This window comes from Apteryx rowi, unplaced genomic scaffold, assembly GCF_003343035.1.
Source record: "Apteryx rowi isolate R43461 unplaced genomic scaffold, aptRow1 scaffold_20, whole genome shotgun sequence".
NCBI classification, from domain to species: Eukaryota; Metazoa; Chordata; class Aves; order Apterygiformes; family Apterygidae; genus Apteryx; species Apteryx rowi.
The window spans coordinates 1,407,634-1,428,544 of NW_020448308.1; the positions used below are offsets into that span (position 1 = coordinate 1,407,634).

General features: G+C 44.2%; 1 protein-coding gene across 1 annotated transcript; it reads right to left on the reverse strand.

Annotated features, from left to right (window-relative positions):
* Nucleotides 1-5,064: 5,064 nt before the first annotated feature.
* LOC112964983 (3 beta-hydroxysteroid dehydrogenase type 7-like) lies at nt 5,065-20,263 on the reverse strand. The gene is made up of 6 exons (XM_026063633.1): nt 20,080-20,263; nt 15,640-15,795; nt 12,101-12,209; nt 7,554-7,653; nt 6,539-6,701; nt 5,065-5,504 (listed from the first exon to the last, which is right to left on the reverse strand). Exons 1-6 carry the CDS (start codon nt 20,225-20,227, stop codon nt 5,065-5,067), a joined length of 1,116 nt encoding a protein of 371 aa, XP_025919418.1. The 5' UTR covers nt 20,228-20,263.
* Between the last annotated feature and the right edge of the window lie 648 nt (nt 20,264-20,911).

The window sequence follows — 20,911 nt, forward strand, 5'->3', positions numbered from 1 at the left end:
GTCTCTCAAAAAGTTCTGATACTTTTAAAGATAAGGATCAGATTTTATGTATTTTTGTCTCTCAGTTCTCATGCCTTTGACATTCCAGTTTGCAAACTTTTTCCCCTATCAAAGGGCTCTAATATCTTTCCTTTTTTTATTTTTAAATGAAAATTGACATTCTCATGTGATAATGTGACTCTAGGAGCCAAGACTTTAAGAAAAATGCCAAATACCGCAATACCTATGGAAATTTGCAGCCTTATTATTAATAATGGGCCTCTTTCACTTCCCTTAAAGTCTCCTGAGATTTTGATGTTTCATCTAAATCCACCCAGTTTCTTGTGATCTTTAAAGGTGGGGAGACAGGAGAGAAGAAAACGTTTTTCGCAATATTGCTTCCTGAGGAGAAGAACTGATTACAAAACATGGATCCAGCCTCCATTTTGTCTTCTTTAAACATCAAGTATTTTCAAGTCTAAGGTTTTGTGGTATGCAGTCTTGTTTTTTCTCCACTCCTTTTTGCTTTGCTGGTAGAATAAAGAATTTGATTTAACATTATATGCCTGGAAAAATAAAGCATTTAATTTACATTTTACAAGGCAGTTATTGCAGGTTAATTAAATATCAATTGAGTGTTATAGGCCATATTAAGATTTATTAATAACAGAGGAGATAAATCTCCTTGGAATTCAATTATATGAAAATCACATAAAATATATGTGCACTTTTATTCATATAATACATAAAACTTGTGAATTACAGTGCAGCATTGAACAGTAAGTTGATTAATGAAAATTAATTGCTAAAATAGAGAAAAACCAATTTAAACTTCCTGTGGTAGGATGTAGGAAGCGTGGTACCCGTGCCCCGGGAGAGCTGAGGACGTGCCCACGCTCGCGCTGCAGAGCTCCCTGGGATAAGGGGCAGCTTGGACCTAAACGTGCTTCACCTTGCAAGGGCGAAGACTGGTGAGCGACCTGCAGGTGTAGGAGCGAGCAGCAGAATCTTTTTCAAGTTCTCTCTAATCTTCCCTGAAGACCTTTAACACTGGAAATGCTATTAGAGAGGGACTAGCCAGGGCGGCTGCAAACTCCAAAGTACGCGGCTATGCTGGGCGTTTTTCCTGGGCCAGTGAGTGGATCGAGGCCCGTTTGGGGGAAGGAAGGCTTCTGACACTGGAGATGAGGGTCAGAAGCTGGATTCAGAAAATATCTTTCCGATATTTGCCAAATGATTGAGGCCTGGCACGCTGCCATCTGTTCCCTGCACATCCTGTGTTAAATACTGTCAATATGAGATTATGTTCCAATTATGGTACCAGACTGACTGGTTTAACTCCTACCATGAATCTGTTTTCCTTTATTACTGTGTACTAACTCTGTGACTGATGTACCAGACACCAAAAGAGATGGTCTCTGCCCAGAGGGCTTTGTCTAAAAGAAACATGCCTAGAGAAGACAGAAGGCAATAGAAAATGCAGATGTATGAGTAATCAGGTTGAGCTTTTCCTTTTATTTTGGGGATTCTTTGCTCGGTTGTGTGTTTGGCTTGAGTTTTAATATTGCCAAACTCGCTTCTTTCAGACGTTGCACAAGAACAGAGACTGCCATAGAAACTCGAGCAGGGTTAGGCACGCGGCTCTCCGAATGTATGTGCGTGTTGGGGGGAGAGGAAATGAATGCTCAGTGCACGCATGGGAACGTTGAAGGGCAGAAAAACAGGGGAGAACGAAGTTGCAGCTCCAGCAGCTCCTCCGGCAGGCGCCATGGCTTGCAGCGGGGATGTTTCGCCAGATTAAATAAATAGCAGGTGTCTTTCTGTCGATGCACTCTCTTCTCGTTCCCCTTGCTCCGTCAGTAGACGACGCATGCGTCTGTCCCTTCTGTGCTTCATCTCTGCTGCTCCCTGCAATAGTTGTCAGGGGTATTAGCATTAAATACTTACTGCCTGGCTTAACTAAGGGGTAAGATAGGATTTAATTTGTATGGCTGAAATCCAATTATATAATGGAGCCCCTGGGGGAAGCAGTTATACCTGCTGAATCTCTTGGATGAGTAATTGTGCACAAAGGCTCCTCTCCAGAAGTAGAAACAGATCTGAAGAAAAAATTTTCCTCTCTTTTTTTGCTGCTGCTGTTACATAATAGGGCTGGGACCCTGAAAAGAAAAACCAATGACAACCCAGCGCAGGAGAAAGAATTAAAGCATTGCCAGGAGAAAACAAGTTATAATCTGATAAAATCAAGGATCTAACAGGAAGTCTGCAGCAGCATTAGCTTTTAGGAGCCAAAATGCAGTGCAGCCAAAGGAAGCTTACTCATCTTTTTGGAAAACAGCTCAGAGCCTTTGCTGTCTAACTTTTTCCCCCGCTTCTCCCAGGAGCAGGGAAAGGGAATCCTCTACTTGCTTTTGTCGAAGCTTGGTAGGTGGGAAGGTATAGAAAGAGCTAAGCAGCTAACTAATTCAGGTCCTTTTGAAAGACCTTGCACATAACTATCATCTAAAATACTTGCACCTGATCCTGCATGTCATCTGCATCCTGATGAGCATCAAAATCATAGGTGCTAATGAGCAGGACAGGTAGAAAAGCTTGATGAGGCGCCCAGCAAGGTTCCTGAAGGCAGGCAAGCAATGATATAACATCGATCTCTGGGGCAGTAGTGGGGCAGGAGCAACCCTATGCATCCCAGCTGATACCTTCAGCAGCTCCAAATCCCTCGAACAAATATACGGAAGGCTCTTAGTGGGACTGAAGGCATCAGCTCTTGTGCCTAGGCAGGTTTTTTCAAAGGTCAGAATGTCATGTTTCATTATATATTTTTTAAAATAGGAACCAAACTTTTATTAATTTCTGACGGGTTATGAGTGGAAAAATAATTTCCTAGGTCTCTCTGATTAAATGACTGCATGGAGATAAAAAGATGACTGCACACAGCCAGCCTAGAGAAAAGTCCCCAAATCCAAATGCCACAAGCTGAGGACAAACCTGGCTGCTCAGGCATCCCATCCATCAGCCTTGCTGTCTAGGCAGGTCTTTTGATTCTTTTAAAACCAATTAAAGCCAAAGCTGTTGCAACACTTGAAATCCTAAGGCAAAGTTACCTGTCTCACATTTGGACTTGCAGCTCCACCCAGTGGCTCTTTTTTGGCAACATAAAACCGAGGTTTCAGAAGCATTAAAATCTGTCGAGGTCAATGTTGCTATACCATGGTGATGCTCTGGCAATGTGCAGGAGAGATTGGATATATATTTCTTTGTCAAAGTCTCAGCAAGCTGTCATCTACCATTTGAATAATAACAGAAAGCTGCAAAGACGGTTACTTATGAAATAAAAAACCCAACAACCTTATTATTGCCTTTCTCAAAAGTCTCCCAGCACAAATAGGTCGAGGATAGAACGTAGGTAACTGGTAATTTACATGGTTCATTTCACCTTCCCAAATTCTCCAGGAGCAGATTGCAATTTTTTTTTCGAGAAATTTATTTGTTATGTGGAATTATTCATGGATTACCTGAGCACGTGATTTTTGGTTTGGGAGCTCGTTTTGCAGAGAATTCTCATGTGATTGTGAATTTCAATGAAGTTAACTTGGCACCTCGCGCAGTATTGCTTTGCTTTCATTACCGGGTAATTACTGTAACTAACAAGAAGCGAATTTTGATCATTTCTATCAAACATGTCATGCTGAAACTTGCTTTTTCCGTGAGGATGAGGGCTCTTTAATTAAAACAAGCCTTTATTGCGGATGCATGCATTTTCATTGTAGGAAAAATTGAGAGGGGGTTACATGTTCATAAAACACGGAAGTACTTTAAACAGCTTGATGCTAATAGGATTAATTTTAAATTTAAACAGGTATTGGAGAAATTTCCCACTTCTCCAAGTTGAAGTGAAAACTGAAATCTCTGTTGTGCTGGATATAGGTTTACCAGTCTCTCTGTATGTCCTAAAAATAGAGGAGCTGGTAACCTGATACGAACCACAGTCGTCATTGTGCCTTGAATTTTTGCTGCAAATTCTCTGTAAGCACCCGTCCCATCTGTGTTAGAAAAATCTCATCTGTGCAGCGTTGTTCCCTGACGGACTGTGCAGCTCCGGCGTAATGGAATGAGTTAAAATAACCTCTAGTTTCTGAAGTTCAGGCATTATTTAGCATAAATACAGCCCCTGAGGCCTTCACTAAAGTTCCTGTCTGCCAGTGTGATGGTTGAACGCGGGATTTAATTTGTTTTGCCTAGCCGCTAGCGTGCTGCGAGGTTATAGCACTGGAGCTACAAACTATCTGCAGCACATTGCTCAGCTTGTAGTTATCGGGTCTCCAGCTGTACAGCTAGAGTGTAACTCAACCAATGCATTGTTAGTGCAAGAGATTATACATTTCTTTTAGTAGATACAATATTTAAAAAGAGATATAATATCCCACAGGTTAAGAAAAATAAGAACTTTGGAAAAGAGGTGGCTCTGGAAAAGAGAAAATCTTTTTTTTTCTATTTATTTTCTAAATTTTCTATTAAACCTTAAAACTTTGAAAGATCTTTCTGGGCTTTCCTGCCCTTCCCCAGGAATTATCACTGAAGACCCCCCGAGCATGTTAGCCATCCTGCTTAGCTGCTTGAGCTCTGGATAAGGGAGTTGGTCCATTTGCCTAGTATGGAAAGAGATGGAGGTTCTTTGGGCTGTGGAGCAAAACTGGTAAACTAAACTAAAAAATGTGTTTGCTGAGTGCCATCGCTCCTCTAATTGTGTGTTCCTTGTTCCCATGGGTGATCCCAGCACAGGGGTGGCATTGCTGGAATGAGCAAGGCCAGTGAGACCTGCGTCTGTCCATACATCACTGTGTCTGCATCATGGCAAGAGGATGCTTTCAGATGCACCATGGTTTTTTTCATATAGCACTTAAAACAGTGGACTTGCTGGTATGGCAAGGGTATATACCTGCGGCCAGAGAGTTTTGCTCACTCTCCGTCTGTGTAGGGACTTGCTGGTGTTTGCAAAATTCCTGCCCAGGAGTTGTGTGTGTTGTGAAATTTAGATGAAACTTGTTGATGTGATAAGCTCTCTCTTTCTCCAAAACGTGCTGCTTAGTTCTCCTTTTCATGAAGCTGGTGGGATCCCGTGTTTCCTGTAGTTGCTTTCAACCACTGCGCAGTCCTCTGTTTGCTCTCTGCCCAGCTGAAGAGGGGTTTGTACCCAAAATGCCTGGAGGCTTTATCTGTCTCATAGGAGAAGGTGGTGACTATAGTGTTCAGTAAAGGCAAGTTTAGGAAAGGCTGCGGCTTCCAAAAAGGGTACAAGAGAACCTTGATTATTCTGTGCAAGTGTATTATTAACCACATCTTCCAGTAAGGGATGCGTGAGCCCAGTCGTACTGAAGAGTCCATAGAGGACAACAGTTGATGCCTGATCAGAAACCCTTTTCTTGTCGGAGTGTCATCATAGGAATAATACACTTGTCCAGCAAGTAGGTCTGGTTTCAGCTGCAAGTTCCTTGCTGTGAGAACATGCATCCATGCGACGTTCCCTGGAGAAAAAAAGAGGCAGAGAGGAACAGGAGTTCAGGAGGAGCTGACTTTGCCCGTTTATCGTAGGAGTGTGTGAATGCCCTGGGTCGGCCGGCCTCACTTCTGTGAAGGAGGCAGAGCACTCATCACTCATACTCAGCTTCACTGTGGAGAGACCAAGTAGTTAATCCAGACCTCCAAGGTCCTTTAAACCTTTGGTCCCCCCTTTGAGCTGGACAATTAACGTTCCTTGTGATACTGGTTCAGGGGAAGTGAAAGGGCAGTGTTTTGTAGTGCGAATAGGATGAATCGGAGGCAGGGCTCTCACATTTTATTCCTGGCTTTGCTGTGAGTCTTTGAACAAGTCATTTGATTTATCTAGGCCTGATTCTTCTTCAACAGCATTTTAAGACTACTGTTATCTGCATTTTTGGAAGAAGACATGTAAGTGAGCTCCACGGAAATAACTAAAAGCCCGTGTGATTTAATAGTGAATTATACTCCCCTGTAATGTGTTCAACAACAAAACAGACTTTTTCTATAGGTTTTGTAAGCAAAGCCTCTTATAATCTCTAAAATCGGGTAGTGCAAACCTTTTTTTCAAGGACTGCTCTCCCTAATTTTACAAATAGTGTTAGTTTAGTTTTGTTTAATGAAAAGATGTTTTTTTCAAACTAAACAGCATTTTAAAAGTATTGCCTGAATTTCTCTCTCGTCCCTATATGACTTCAAATGTTTCCCTGGAAAAAGAAAAATTAGATCTCTATCTTTTTTTCCACTGACTCTTTTTTCAGTTTTCTAAACAATGTTTTTCCTACTTTGAGAGGAAAGAAAAAAAAGAAGACCTTTCCCAGGAAAAATAGTAAAATGTAAACAACTGTTTTTAAAATTCTTTTAGCCAGACCAAGTTTTGCGGTCATAAAAATATTTGTGTTTGTTCACCATACTCATCTCTTTCTGTCTTGGAAGATTATGGGTAAGCTGACGTGTAAAATCCCCTGTGACCAAAACAGTCTGGTAGAACCGCATGCAAAGAAATCAGTCACTCGCTCACCCACGTATGTGCAGTTACGCTCCGTGTTTTCAGGTTCTAGGTAGTTCAACACACCGTTCCTGGCTTTGGCCAGTAAATACAAATCTTTAAGAAACGTTGCCTTCTCTCCATACACTGTATTGGCCCGGATGATGCAGGTTGCAAGTTTCCCACCGTTGCTGAGCTGTAAAATCAGGGTGGGACGTTAGCATGTGGCGGATGGAGAGGTGTAATCTTCCAAAGCAGTGCTGGATGTGTCAGATAAAACCAAGAGCTAGGGAAATTGGGATAGATGAGTCAACCTTTGCAAAAGTGATCTGGACATTTAGGGTCTGGTTTAGGTGCCTAAAAGTGCATGGAGGTGCCCAGTTTGATTTTTTCCAAAGCACACCTGCACCTCTGTGGTGCTTGCTGAAAGATGTTGGATGGAGGTTCCTAGCAGCATTAACCTGTTTTGCATTTGAGTATAAAGGAGTATTTGCAGCAACCAAAATAAGGTATTAAATGAAGCTAGCTAAACTGGCTGGCTAGCCTCAAACTGTAATGAGGAGAGAGGAAAGCTCTAGACAGCGATTTAGGAGAGAAGCCTGATGTGTATGGTCTGAATTATCCTGTAGAAGCACTCCTCTGTCAGTTGACTGAACTGGGAGTCCAAACCGACTAGCCAGCTAACTTAGCTAGTTAGGTGGCTAAATTTAGGTGCTGTAATACTTTTGATTCCTAAGTCACTCGGGCGTGTCTGAAAATGACATCTTTATTCAGGTAGTTGGGACACAGCACGTTCTGACATCCTGCTCTGATGGAGTTTAAGCATAGGTTCAAAGGGCAGTGCCATGTCTTGATCTTTTGAGGGTTTGTCAGCTTTCCAATGATGTGGGAATATCAGGCTTTGATAAGCTTAGGTCGGTGTAGTTTTGTACATCAAGTCAAGCCAGCAGTTGGATATTTACTTACAAATGGGTTGTGGGGTCTCTCTACCTAGCTCTCTCCTTCCACCAGTCCCGTGTGCTAATACAAGGGATGTTGACTTTTGTACCTTTCTTCCATTGGCTTCAGCTACCAGTTTTTCTGCCATGGCCTTTGTCTTCCCATAAGGCAGCTCCACTTCCCCACTATATTTGGTGTCCTCGTTTCCTCTGAAACAGATTGTGAGAGACAGCGAGTGACCATGGAGCAGAGCTCAGGGCTTTTGAGGGATGTGTCCCAACTCCACATCCCTGGCTCTTCGGGGACTTACCTTCGGCAGTGAGTTGCATGAGTCTTGGATCGTCATTGCAACCTGGGAAAATGAGGCCTCAAGAAATACCGGGAGGTTCGGGGGGGATTAGGTGAAAGTGGGGTTTGTAGGCAGTTGAGGGCGGGTGTTTGATTTCAGAGAGGTGGATTTGCTTTTGTCTAATACAATGTGATGGAAGCAAACAGTATTCTGACAGGCAGATCAGAAGGCAGTGGGGTTTCCTTTTTATGAGACTCACAAGTGACTGAGCCAGATGGAAATGGCACAGGAAGATGGAGGGCAGAAAAATGAAAGCAATCCTGGTTCGTTTTTCATAAGAGGTAGAGAAAAGCCTCTCATGAGCTATCAACTGAAAGGAGAAGCTGCTGCTTAGTTTTCTCATAGAGTTGATGAGAACTGGGAGCTGTTTCCTGGTGACTTGACTGAGCTGCTAGGTGATCCCAGGGAAGACGTGTGATCGGCTGATTTATGCTGGGATTATTCCTTCGTCCCCCAAAGGAAAGCATGCGCCGAGGGGGTGAGCAGGGTTGCGGCCGCGCGGCACGCGTGTCGTTGCCGTTTGGAAGAAGGCAGCGTCCTCCTTTGCTGGCTGCGCATCCTCACTTACAGCTGCAAGGAGGGAAGCCCACGGGACCTAACAGGTAATTGCCTACACAGACCTTGAAATAGCTCCAAGGAGAACCAAGAAAGCAGCGTTGTTCCCCCCAGGGCGCCAGCGTTTTGTCCCGGTTGTCCTAGCTCGATCCTTGTCCCTTGTGGGATTCAGTTAAATGGATATGGGGTGGCTCAGGAGGAGCTGGGGCGTGAAAAATGTTCATCTGGAGCACGGGGAAGGATGATCCACTGAGACCACATGCTCCCCCCTGGGATTGTGAGCTCTGTGTCGGCTCCCTCTCCCTCCCGTGTGCTGCGAGAGTGCCGCAGGAGACCTCAGGGACCTCCTGCACGTTTTTAAGTTAATTTGCTCTGTATTTTGCTCTCCTAGTGCAATGCTCACAAGGCAAAGGCCCTGCACCGCACTATGCCAGGCAAACGGGGCAATGAAGTATTACCGCCCTCCCTTTGCAGACAGGGCTCGGACGCGTGTCTTGGACAGGTGAAGTGCCTCGTCACAAGGTCACGCAGTGAATGTGTGGCAGAGCACTTTGGGGCAAACACTGGGCCTCAGGAGAGGAGACTTGCGTGGTCTTTTCTGTGCTCAGAGCTCCATGTAGGAAAAGCGGGTGACGTGGTTGCTGTTCTCTTGCCTATTTGGCAGTCTGGTATCCTGCGTGTCAGATATCCCGGCTGAGATCAGGGCCGTCTTGTGCTGCAGCAACGGCAGTCCAGCCTCCCTGCACGCCCCGTGCTTTTATCGCAAAACCCTCCTCCCCTTCCCGGTGTTTACGGGTGGTGAGCGGGAGACAAACTAGAAAACAAGCCGAGACAAAAGATTGATTGTGCACGGTTTGTTCTGTGCCGGGGAGAGGCCCAAGACAATTAGGGGGTTATTTAGAAGTTCTAGTTTTAATTGCTTTCTTTTTTATATCTGATTTTTTTTTTCTCTCTCTCTCTCCCCTTGCAAAGCTTTTAAAAAAGCAGCAGCGTCACAGAGGGGCGACGTGGCTGCCGTTGGGCTGGGGGGCCGCCGGGCCCTGCTCCTGTTTGCGTTCCCCCACCCCCCTCTGAAGCTCGGCAGTAACAAAAAGCTCAGCATAATGCTCTTGCTTTTCAAAACGATCACAGATAGCTGAACGCTAATAAGACTGGAGCAGCATTGTCAGAAGGTATCTCGGCGGCGGCTGTCTCCGAGGGATTGAGACTGACAGAGGCATTTTCTATTATTGTTGGCTGCTGAGGTGTTAGCGTTATCCCTGCACCCATCAGCCTGTCCGGAGACTAATCATGCTTTGTCTGTGTCAATTCCCCAGCACGGAAAAGTGAGTTAAATAAAATTATACGAGGAATGAGGGAGAAAGGGGATGGAGCAAAGGAAAAAGGAAGAAAGAAAGGCTGGATCAGGAGCTGCGAGGGAGAAGAGCAGAACAGCTTGGGTGGGGACAGGGGAGACGAGAAAAGGAAGAAGCGGAGGGAGGGGAAAGCCGCATCACCTGTGTTTTCAGCCTGGGAGACGGAGCCATATTGTGCGGCTTCCCAGCCGTCACTGGGTTCCCTGTGGAGACAACCGGTGTAGTTTTTGACCGGAGGCCTGACTCTTCTCTCACTTTACATGATGTAATTCCCTTAATTTAGTTTAACATCAAAATCATTGGAGAATGAGGACCACTCTACCGGACAGGCTTCCTCCTTGCACCATGGAGGGACCTGAGCATGTTCTGCAAAATGAGTTAAAGGCTCTAGGTGACAGTTTTATTTGCGTTTGAGGTGGGGAAGGATGTTCGTATGCAGCACTAGAAGCATCAGCCTGGATGGGTTAGTGCTCATGCCCATTTGGGCATTATTGCAAGCCAACGGACTGTCCTCTCAAGCAAGAATTGGGGTAAATTTTCCAAAATGCCTGTTAACATTCATCTCTTAGGTGGCAAGTACTAAAACTTTAACAAGGGTGTGCATGTGCCCACATCCAGTTTTAGAAATGACTTAGATATGCTAATGACCAAATTCCGTAGCTTTTCAGTGACACCAGAGCTTCAAATACATTCCCAAGTGGATGGAGGACTTTTTGCTCTCATGGATTCTTTTCATAAGCCAGGCATATTTATTTCTGTGGATTTGGGTGCTTGAATACTTTTCAAAACAACTGGGCTATGCTTTCGCTTACTTGTGAATATGAAATTTAGGTTTATAGGTCGTGCTAAGTTATGTCTGAAACAGCCTTTTCTAGCTGGGCTCGAATTTCTAGAGCCAAATGACTCAAGCCAGCTGTGTCTAGACTGGCTGCCTGTAGAGACAGAACTTGACTTTGAGCCAGTTCCCCTTGCACACAAGTTTCCAGGGTCTGAGCAGTCTGTGTAGACACAACCATGCTTGAACTCAGCAAGGAGCCTTACAGTGGCACATATCAAACTGCAGATATCTCTAGCTGACTAAAAATTCAATCTAAAACATGCGCTCTCAGTCTTCAGAAATATCAGTCCAGTTCTCAAGGTCCAAGTCCTGATGCTCCATGCAGGGCCCTGTGGATACAAAATGTATCCTGATCTTGAGTCCTGAGCAGGAGTGTCAGTTGATTGTGAAAGTCAATTCTGGAAACCAGTGATATGTAAGCAAAATAATCCTCCAACCTTGCTCCAAATCCCACCTTTGCTTCAAGGGGTTTTCAAAACCTCTGCTACTTCTTCTGGGAGGAGCCACCTACAGAAGAGATGGGGTGAGCGTAATGCCCAAAAATGCAGAGTCTGGGAGTTGGCATCTCACCAGGAGAAAGGATTTGGAGGGATAAGACAGTGTGATTTACAGGTGCTGTTACAGCTGTGGGTACTGTCTGTGAGAGATGGGCCGGTGTGGCAATGGCCGTGTTATCGGTGTTTCTCTGAGCCTAGTACAGCACAAACAGTGAGAGAAGAAGCTTATGAAGAAGATCAGGTCAGACCCTGGCTGAAGACAGCGTAATTCTTAGGAATACTGCAGGGCAATTTCACACCAATTGCATCTGTCTCCTAAGAAAATGTTGTCAACTAACCTTCTTCTGAGGTAGCGCTACTTTAAAATAGTCTGTATACATTTGATCTTTTTTTGATAATAGGAGATGGTACAAGCTTGCTGGAAATTCACTGTGGAGCTGAAAAGAGGAGGGAAAGTGGGTTGGTAACAGTAGGCTATCACCTGCCCTCTGGATCGATTCACTGTGTAATGAGATGTGAGGTGTGTGAAAACTTGATCTCGCTCAAGGCCGAGAGAAACTTGAGCTTGTCACAAAACTTGAACAATTACTAAAAACTCATCTGTGCACTCCCAGGTCCTGCTTGAAAGGCCAGCTGGTTTTCTCTGGACTTGAACAGAGCACAAAATAACGGGCAGGGATCGTTGGGGAACCTGTGACTGACTGTAAAGATTACCCCTGAGCTCAAATCCAAAACAGATAGATCTCAGAGCTTTGTGGAGCAGGGCCCTGCATATGGGGGGCAGAGCCTGGAGATGCAGTTGGGTCATATGTCTCTCCACCAACTCTTTCAATTAGTGGTATCCACTAATAAAGTTTAGGCTGGGTTTCAGAGGTGTGATTCCTGAAAGTGAAGAGCAGCAAAGAAGGATTTTCAAGAAAGAAAAAAGGAGTCAAGAGCAGTCAGGAAGGGAAAACATGTCTTTTCCTTTGGAGTCGCAACAAAAAATCTCCATCTGACTGCAGCTTCATTGCTGTTTATTCTGGAAATCCAGAGTGATGGAATAGATCTGCTTAGCCTTACCTGAACATGGGTTCGTGTGAAGTGTTGGGTCCCACGGCGGCAATGGAGCTTGTATAGACAACATACGGGATGTTCAGTACACAGCAGGCCCTTAACACGTTCTCAGTACCTGTGGGGCGTGTTGGGAAGGACACATGTTAACCCCCTTGCCTTGGTTCCTAGTATGCAAGCCAACAGATTTCCAAGCTTGAGATTCTGACTTGGACCGAGAGCCATCTTTTTTTTGCCTGAACAGATGTAAAGCCGTGAGTCAAGGCTGCAGTTCCTCTGGTGCATTTGTACAGGCTTGGATGGCTTATAATATGAGAGTAGCAGCTACACTTGAAGCTATAATGTGGCTTAACCTCTGTGGCTATTAACAGCTGACATAACTTGGGCTTAATAGTTACTAAAAAAGGAAGTTGAGGAGGTCTTCAGCTAAACAGAACAAAGCTTCGTGTTTTCCAGCTTTTTTTCATTCACGGCCAGTCTGTCAAGAGGTGAATTGCAGCCTCGTGACAAAAGGCTTGCTGTTTTAGTTAGCATATATTATTCTTCAGAAGTTCTGCAATGGATCGTGGGCTACTGGGTGAAACAATTGCGACAGACTCCTGGTAAACGCAAGACTAAATAAAATAGTGGGGGTGGCTTACAAATGTACATGAAATGCGGGTGAATCTAAAGCATGGTTCAGATTGAGCACGGCTGAGAAAGGTAGAAGTTTCTTGTAATATGTTTAATGTAGTTCACTGCTGAATCTCCCCTGTGAAATAGCGGAATAGAAGTTTCACTTGGTACCAAAAGCTCAAAGACAATTTTTGTCATCCTTGTTTGTAGCAAGCATTTATTTTCTTCCAGGAGCAGTGCCTGTGTACAGGAATAAAGGTTGATTTTGTGAGAATGAAGGTAATAAAATCCAGCATCAATCTGAGCTTGTAATGATTCAGCCCTAGTTGTTTTGTGCATGTTAGGGACAACCCAAAAAGTGGCTGATTTCATATCTTGGTTTTACAGCTTCTCAAGAGCTGAGCTTTTGTTGCTTGAGTGGGAGCTGTTTGTAACTGGTTTGCTTCAGGTAATGTATTAACCAAACAGCAGTCAGATTAATCAATACTTAGGGCAGTATGTATGCTTGTTCTGGTCGAACTTGTGGGTTTGTGTGTGGTTTTGGGGTGCTGGGGTTTGGTTTGGTTTGGTTTAATGATTTATGACTCCTCCAGCAAGGGTTTTTGCATTCCTCATGATTTTGGTTGAAGTTATTCTACCAGAACCTCAATGACAACAGCAAAACTATGGCTGTGTCTTGAGGGCCTTCAAATCTGATAAGACAGATCTTTAAGGAAGCTGCTCATAAGGTTGGTTCCCAGAAATCTCCATACTATTTATACCTAGATAATCAGGCTCTGCCCTTGAGCCTTGCTGAAGATCTTGCTTGGAGGGTTTGTGGTTTATCTATTCTCTTTGTTGTTGTTGAGGGCACGATCTGAAATTGTCAAGGAAGTCTTGGGCTGAGGATGATTTCCGAGGGCTTGAGTCAATATGAACACCCAGTGGAAAATAATCAATTTACTTCCCATTAGCCTATCACAATATGCAAAGTTAACTGAGAACCCCTGTAGAGAAACATCACCGGAAAAGCTGAGTTAAAATCCATTCAGCTTAACAAAAAGCAGCTTAGAAAGTCTTTAAGTGACTAGATGGAAAAAATAATTCTTACAGGAGAGAGCTCTTCAGTCTAGTCAAGAAGACTGTAACAGGATTCAGTAACCAGTGGTTGAAACTTAGGAGAAAATCAAAACAGAAGATGTAAATGTTGCCAGAAATGGTAATTGCTGGTAATGTGGTAATAGCCACATTACTATTATTAAGCATTGTTATGGCTTGCTGAAAGACATGATAGATAGCCCATTAATTTGGAGTGCTTAAATCTAGGCAAAACTCTTTTGGAAAAGTATAGTCCAATTTAGCCACAAATTACTGGGCTTAAGGCAGTAACTGGACGAGTTTCTGTGGCCTGAGTAATAGAGGAGCTGGCTAGAGGATTGTACAATGACCTTTCTTGACTCTTTTTTTTCCCCCCATGAAGTCTACAGCAGATATCAAATACAGTTCATTTTTATTCTTTTACCTGATGTGATTTTAGTGAAAAACTCTTTAGAATAACCTTGCAGTTCAAGATTTTGAGAAGTGCTAGTGAGGGCAGCAGCCTCATTTTAGGAAGGATCTACATAAACCATCCAAGGGAATGCAGAAATGCAGAACGGTTTGTCTTTGAAAATAAGGCTCCCATTAAGGCACCTCAGACTGTGCTCCTCTAAAAGGCACTCCGAATCACTAGCTACTTTGGAAAAGCTTGTTGTGTGCCATTTTCTGGGGTAGTCACAAACATCTGCAAGGGGTTTGATTTGCCGAATAGGGAAGTTCTCCAAGTTCATTGCTATCTGTAAAAACCTCACTATAGTAAAGTACCTTGCTCATAGCGAGCAGACAATGAAGAGGAAGATCTCACAAAGCCATTAAAAGACAGTAGGAACCCTCAGGCTCTGAATATTCTTGGTGCACATACACAGTACAGGCTCTTAAAAGCATCTGGTTTTGAAAACAACAACAGCAATGAAAAGGAGGCTGGAATTTAAATGTTGCCTTTGAATGTATCAGTAAATAGTAGAAGCCCTAAGCAGTAATCGAGTTTGAGATATATATATATATGTATGTATGTATGTATGTATAAAACTCCTTCCTTGTGGTTAACAATTATTTTAGTAGCTAACAGCCTGAGGTGCCATTGGAATTGCTGCTATAATAGGGATTTCATTATTTTTATAGCCCGTGCTTATTTCCTAGATTTATGAACAAATTTTCTTTAAGCAGATCTTGCACCTAACGTGAAATTGGCTGTTGGTGATCAGAAGAAAACATTGAAGAGTAGCTCTCTTATGCGTGGCTGGTAGATACACAGTAGTTGTGAACTGTGTGACTCTAATTAGAATAACATCACACTCAAGAAAGCGTGGATGCCGTTTAACTGGTATAAATAGTCTTGTACTGGTATATAGTGTATGCTTTGGGGGAAATCCCTGGGAAAGTCATAAGCTATCTAGAGCAGGGGGTCATTTTTTTATTCTGCATTTCTGAACCATGTTGCACAACAGGATCTTGGTCCAGGGCTTGTGTTCCTAAGTCACTGTGCTGTGTTATCACTCTAGTGGTATTGCCATATCAACTCAGTGCTGTTGGTGGAAGTTATGGCGCTGACGAGAGTAACTGTACAATATCTGGGTCCCAATTTGACTTTTTAAGTAAGATGTACCTTTAGCAGTGGAGAGGGGCAATACGGTCTGCCCTGCACACGGGTCAGAGGGGCAAAAGCAGAAACTTGCCTGCTGGGCAGGGAAGGTGGTGGGCACCTCTCTCGTCTCCTGGCAGGGTGGTGCTTGTGAAACACCGGGGCAAGGAAAACTACATCAGAGAGGACACATATGTCGTAGCTTCTCGTATGACCCCACGCCAAGGTGCGTGAATATAGTTCTGTATTTAATTGCTTGTTTTGAGGAGCTTACCCCCAACGTTGACAGCTCTCATTTCCCAGAAGGGTACAGTGTTTCCGTAGTCCACGATAGCAGCTGTGTGAATAACCACGTGAGCGCCCTGCATGGCAGCAAGGAGCAGATTGTAGTCTCGGATGTCTCCTTTCATCACTGTCACATGAGTGGTAGCTGGAGAAAAATAATATAACCATAGATGCAGAAATAATAAAAAAAAAATTACAAAACAGCATCCCCACCTTCTTGCAGAATGAGGATCTTGCTTGGAAACCTTTATTCTCTGCAGGGCAAGCTGAAGCACAGTCTAACTAGCTATATACAACTTAAATACATCACACTGGGGGAAGATACATCCCTATTTTTTGAACACCAAGGAGCCAGATCTTTATCTGGCTTAATTCAGCATAGCACACTGCCATTTTATACCAACTGTGGGGCAGAATAACTGTGGCTTTCATTGCAATTATCTAGCATGCATCCAAGGGTAGTGTTGAGCCAGAACTGGAGATGTTAGGCCCGGAGATGCGACTGCTTGGAGGACTTGCTCCAATAGGTGTGAATGAATGAAGCTGTCCCAGACAATTTCCTTAAGGCAGCAGGCTTGCAGAGCTTGGTGGGAATAACAGCAAGTGAGCTCTGTAGACATTGCACAGAATTTTATATTTGCAACTACTTTAGATGTGGAGGGCAAATAATGTAATAGATAGGTTAAAATTTTTCATAGGAAATTCCTTCTTTTGAGCTATTCAGAAGCTTTTTTTTTTTTTCTTCCTATCTCTCCTTTTCTTTCCCTCTTCTCTCTCAAAATAGCTGTTCCATACATGGCTATTGTTGACATCTACTACTAATTTTCTTGCTTTGAGAGTGTTGTAATACTTAGGTAGAATTCTTCCTGTTCTCCTTTCCTGTAGTTGGGAATATGCCAGCAAGAAGCTGAGACTTGAAGAGCTGTGCTCTGTGAGCCTTTTGTAACAAGCCAGAAGCAGCAGTCACAGGACTGCTTTGGAAAGGAGAGCTGCTGCTGCCGCTGCTGCCCCGGGGCTCGAGGCTTCCCGGAGAGCCCCGCGAGGCCAGGGCTCGGAGCAGTGATTTCCGACGGACAGAGCGTGTGAGCAGCTCACAGGGAGGGTCTGTGGTTGCAGCCGTGGAAGTGTTGTGACATGGAAACCCTCAGTGAACGGCTACCTGGACAAGGGTGTGGACAAACAGTTATTCTTCGAGCATTCACAGGAGGGGCAAAAATCAGGATGGTAGGTTGGCTGGCTGAGCATGTTTCTATTTGGCAAGAAGTACGGGAGGTAGAAAGAGGTGGAAGTCTTGCAAAAGGATCAAGCTGATCCTTCAATTAGCATAACAGAGATTTGGTGAAATAGCTCCTAGGACCACGATAGTTAATATTAAAGGTTACAATTCTATTCAAGAGAATAGAAGAGAAAAGAGAGAAAGCATTACCTTGTGTAGCAGAGGTGAATACACTTGCTTGGAGGACTATCATGCAGAGGAAGATGCATGAACATCTCTGCTAGCAATGAAGGGGGGAAGAGAGTGCAAGTAGTCTCATGGTGGGGGGGTTTTGCTGCTATGCAGTGGTAAGGGAAAGCCAGTAACCAACAGGGCTGAAGTGTTAAGTAGCTTTTTTGCATCAACTGTCTTAAGGCAGCTGGTGCAATTAAGAGCAGCAAGAGAATGCTGAGAGCTCAGCCAAAAATAGGGAGGATACAAGGCAGAAAGCGTGAAGAGGATTTTTCAGACTGATGAGGCCTGATGAGCGTTACGCAGGCCTACTAAAGAGCTTATGGTGTCCCCGCAATCGGGAGAAAATGGTAACAATGGCTGTAATTGCAGTGTTATTAGTTACTTTAGAGAACTTTTGGAGGAGACACTGGAAGACTGCAATAGGGCAGACAAAGCACCTATGTTTAGAGAGGAGGCAAAGTATGCTAGGAAATTGTAGAACAGCTTAATTTCAAACCCAGAGAATTCAGACACACATACTTAAGCAACATTTGTGTAAGCACCTGAGGATAACAAGGAGAATAGTAGCAGCTGACATAGATTTGTCAAGAACAAATCACATCATGTAAATCTCCTTTTTTTCTTCTGACAAGTTAACAGGCCTTATGGATACAACAGAACAGGTAGATGTCATCTATCTTGACTTTAGAAGAAGGGCTTTGGAAACTCGGTGTCATTCTCATACGTGAGCTAGCAAAATATGGTTTATAGTAAGCCACAGTAGGGTGGGGACAAAACTGGTTGGACAGCTGTTCCCAGAGTCTTGCCGGCTGTGGTGGGGGCTTATTCTTCAGGGCTTATTCCTGTATTTGATTCTTTTTGTTGTTTTCATCAAGAATCAGGCAGGTTTGTTCATTAAATCAGCAGATAACATCAAACTGGGAGTGACTGGAAGTAGGTTGGAGGATTAGCATTTGAGCTGATCAAAACTCATGGAGCAGTGGTCTGAAAAAAAATCGGTGAAATTTGATGGGGACAAAGAGAGGTATTGGGCTCAGCGGGGAAGAGGCAGCAGGTCTTTGTAAAAGAGTTAGGCTGGGCCAGGATGGCTCAGAAGCTGATCACGCGTCAGCGGCATCTTGCAATTGTGAAAAGAGCATAATTGTACTGACAGGCATAAATATGAGCATAGTCTGCAGGACAGAAGAATTAAATCCTTCTGCTTTAGTCAGCATTGGGAAGGCCGCAGCTGGCGTCTCTGCCTAGCCCTCAGCGCCGCTTTCCCAGAAGAGAGCAGTGGGTGCCCAGAGGTACGGAAAGCGTGAACTGGGAGGGAGGAAGGAAAGCTTGAGAGCCGGTCTCGCCTAAAGGGCAAAACAGTATGGAAGGGAAAGAGTCAGTTTTCAAATCGTAAAGATTGTTGCAGAAAAAAAGATAGAATTAACCTCTTCTACCTGTAAGGTTGGACAAGAAGTTAAGAACTTAAATTGCAGGTTAAACTGTGCAAAACATGGCCTGCCGGTGCGGAAATAGGCTGCCCGAGATGGCTTAGGGACAGGTCAGAAAACCACCCGTGAGGAGCATCATGGCCAAGCAGATCCTTCCTTGGGGCGAAGGGAGGGAGGGGATGGCCCCTTGAGGTTAATCCTGCCTTATTTCACTATGATTCTTTGTGGCACTGGGCATCTGCTCCCAGAGCTGTGTTGCCTCTCCTAGAGCGGGGGTTATGGGAGGTCCTTAAGGTTTGATGGCTGTTGCTTAATTATGGCTACTTTTAAGGCAATTGGATACCTGAAGCCTAGGGAAACCAGTCTGGTGGGTTCGTCTGCTGGGGGAGGGTTTGTAATAGTAGTGTTTCTCTGGGAGCAGAACAGAAAGTTCAGCTGGGTCTTTGAAGCTGTCGCGTGAGGCAGGAGTGGGTGGGAGGCGAAAGGGGCTTGGGGAATTTTATATGACACAGAACCTTCGAAAGAGCACCTCCTCTTTGAAAGAGGAGGAGGTTTTCCAGGCAGGGTGGCCCAAAAAACATGGTTGCATAGGAGGTAGATAGAAAATTGCATATTTATGAACACCTTCTTGTAGGGGGTTGGCTCCAGTGGGCAATCCTGCCCACTACCACACTGCGCCGGCTCTGATGCCTGTGGGTGTTTTGAGGCTGGTGGAGATGGAGGGGACTTGCTTAGCAATTAGCAGTGAGGAGTCTTTTAACTCATGTTAAGCTTATCTCCTCTTTATTAATATCTCTTAATGGATAGGATCTCCCTTAACATTTTTTTCTCTGATGGCAAGTAAGACTGAAGGCTTGGCCAATACGCTGTTAACTGTGCCGAGCTGTATTGGCTTGTTTTGGGTGGGTATTCTTGAATCCAGTAAAACAGGTTGCTTTTCCCAATGTATCTCATTGTAATCAACTCTGGTGAAACATTTAGAAAGCAGCTCTCAGAATATGATCAAATGGATTAATTTCTTTAACAAACCAGTTTACTGAGACTCACCTTTTCACCTCATGCACGGCACAGTATGACTATAGGTTCCTCTCAATTATTTCAGAAATGTATTTCACAATCTGTGTTGCAGACTCTGAGCTTGATTCTATTACTGTCAGGGTTTTTTGGGTTGTTTTCTGTGAACAGTTAATTGGGTGGAGCAGTTCAATAGTGCGGTTTTCTGTCCCCGTGCCGTTCGTCTGGAGGGCAGAAGTAACCAGGTAGCTGAGTTCCCATGTCAGGTACCTCGTGTGCAGCTTGCTCCAGATAACCGATCCCTGAACTGGGACTTAGATCCTCCCTGTGATATGTTTGCTGAGGTTACTCTCTGTGGATCATTTTGCTTTGATTTAGTCCTGAGCTAAAAACCTCTCTGAGCTGGAAGTTATTCTTCAAGCATGTTTAAGCCAGGTTCTTGCCCTACTATGCCAGTAACTGTGGCATCTCCAACATAGTAACAGCCGTCTTTTGAGGAGGAGTTAAGCTGCTACCTATAAGAAGATACTCTTCTTACCTGTGGTGAATTTTTCTACGTCTTCTCTTGGTACAGAATCAAAAACTCTGACTTCTTTGACGTAGTCTTGTTGAGCCAGGAGCTCTACAATCTTCTCCCCGATAAAACCGCATCCTCCTGTCACCAGGTAGACCCAGGCGCCATCCATTTTTGAAGATGTTTTTGTGGTTGAGGAATAACGAGAAAGTTGCTGCCAAGACCTTACCATGTGCTGTTAGTCTCTTAGCCAATCTATTTTCTGAACCAAGTCTAAAGTTTAATTGTCATATTTTGTTACTGGCTGAACATTAACTCCATCCAGTTATATATAAATTAAGTTTTTGTTGGCTCAGTACACAAGTCCTGCCACAGACATACCAGTGCCACACAGAGTCAAAACCTGGTCTCTCTGACTCACCCTTTCCCTTCCCCAGTGGTAGCTCAAGATTGAGGGGGGCCATCGCCCCCAGCTTTCCTTGGTATGTGGCCAGTCTCATTCCGAAATTTTGATGCTGGATATTTTCCGTGCTGGACAGCCCTACTCTGCAGGCCTGGTTGTCAGTCATGGTAGGGCTAGACCTCTCTGGAGGGTTGTGCAAAGCGTGTGAGTCCTAAAGATGCCCTCAGGACATCCAATTTTTAATATGAAGCTACAAGGGGGGAAAAAACAAGAAAACAGAAAAACATATTCCGCTACTAATTTGTGTAGATGGTGAAACAGCAGCTCTAGCTAGTGCTGTGCCGTATTGTGCATGATACAGGCAGGTTCAGCAATGGTCGTTTGTAATGTGACAGTCACCGAATCTGCCAGTCTGACCAGCTAGTCCGACTGCCACGATATCGGAGGCCCCTA

Coding starts and splice junctions, on each gene's coding strand:
- LOC112964983 (XM_026063633.1), bottom strand. CDS start 20,227: ATGGATGGCGCCTGGGTCTACCTGGTGACAGGAGGATGCGGTTTTATC. Junction 12,210..15,639: donor GAGAGCTGTCAACGTTGGGG/GTAAGCTCCTCA, acceptor CACGCCCCACAG/GTACTGAGAACGTGTTAAGG. Junction 7,654..12,100: donor TCACACGAACCCATGTTCAG/GTAAGGCTAAGC, acceptor AATCTGTTTCAG/AGGAAACGAGGACACCAAAT.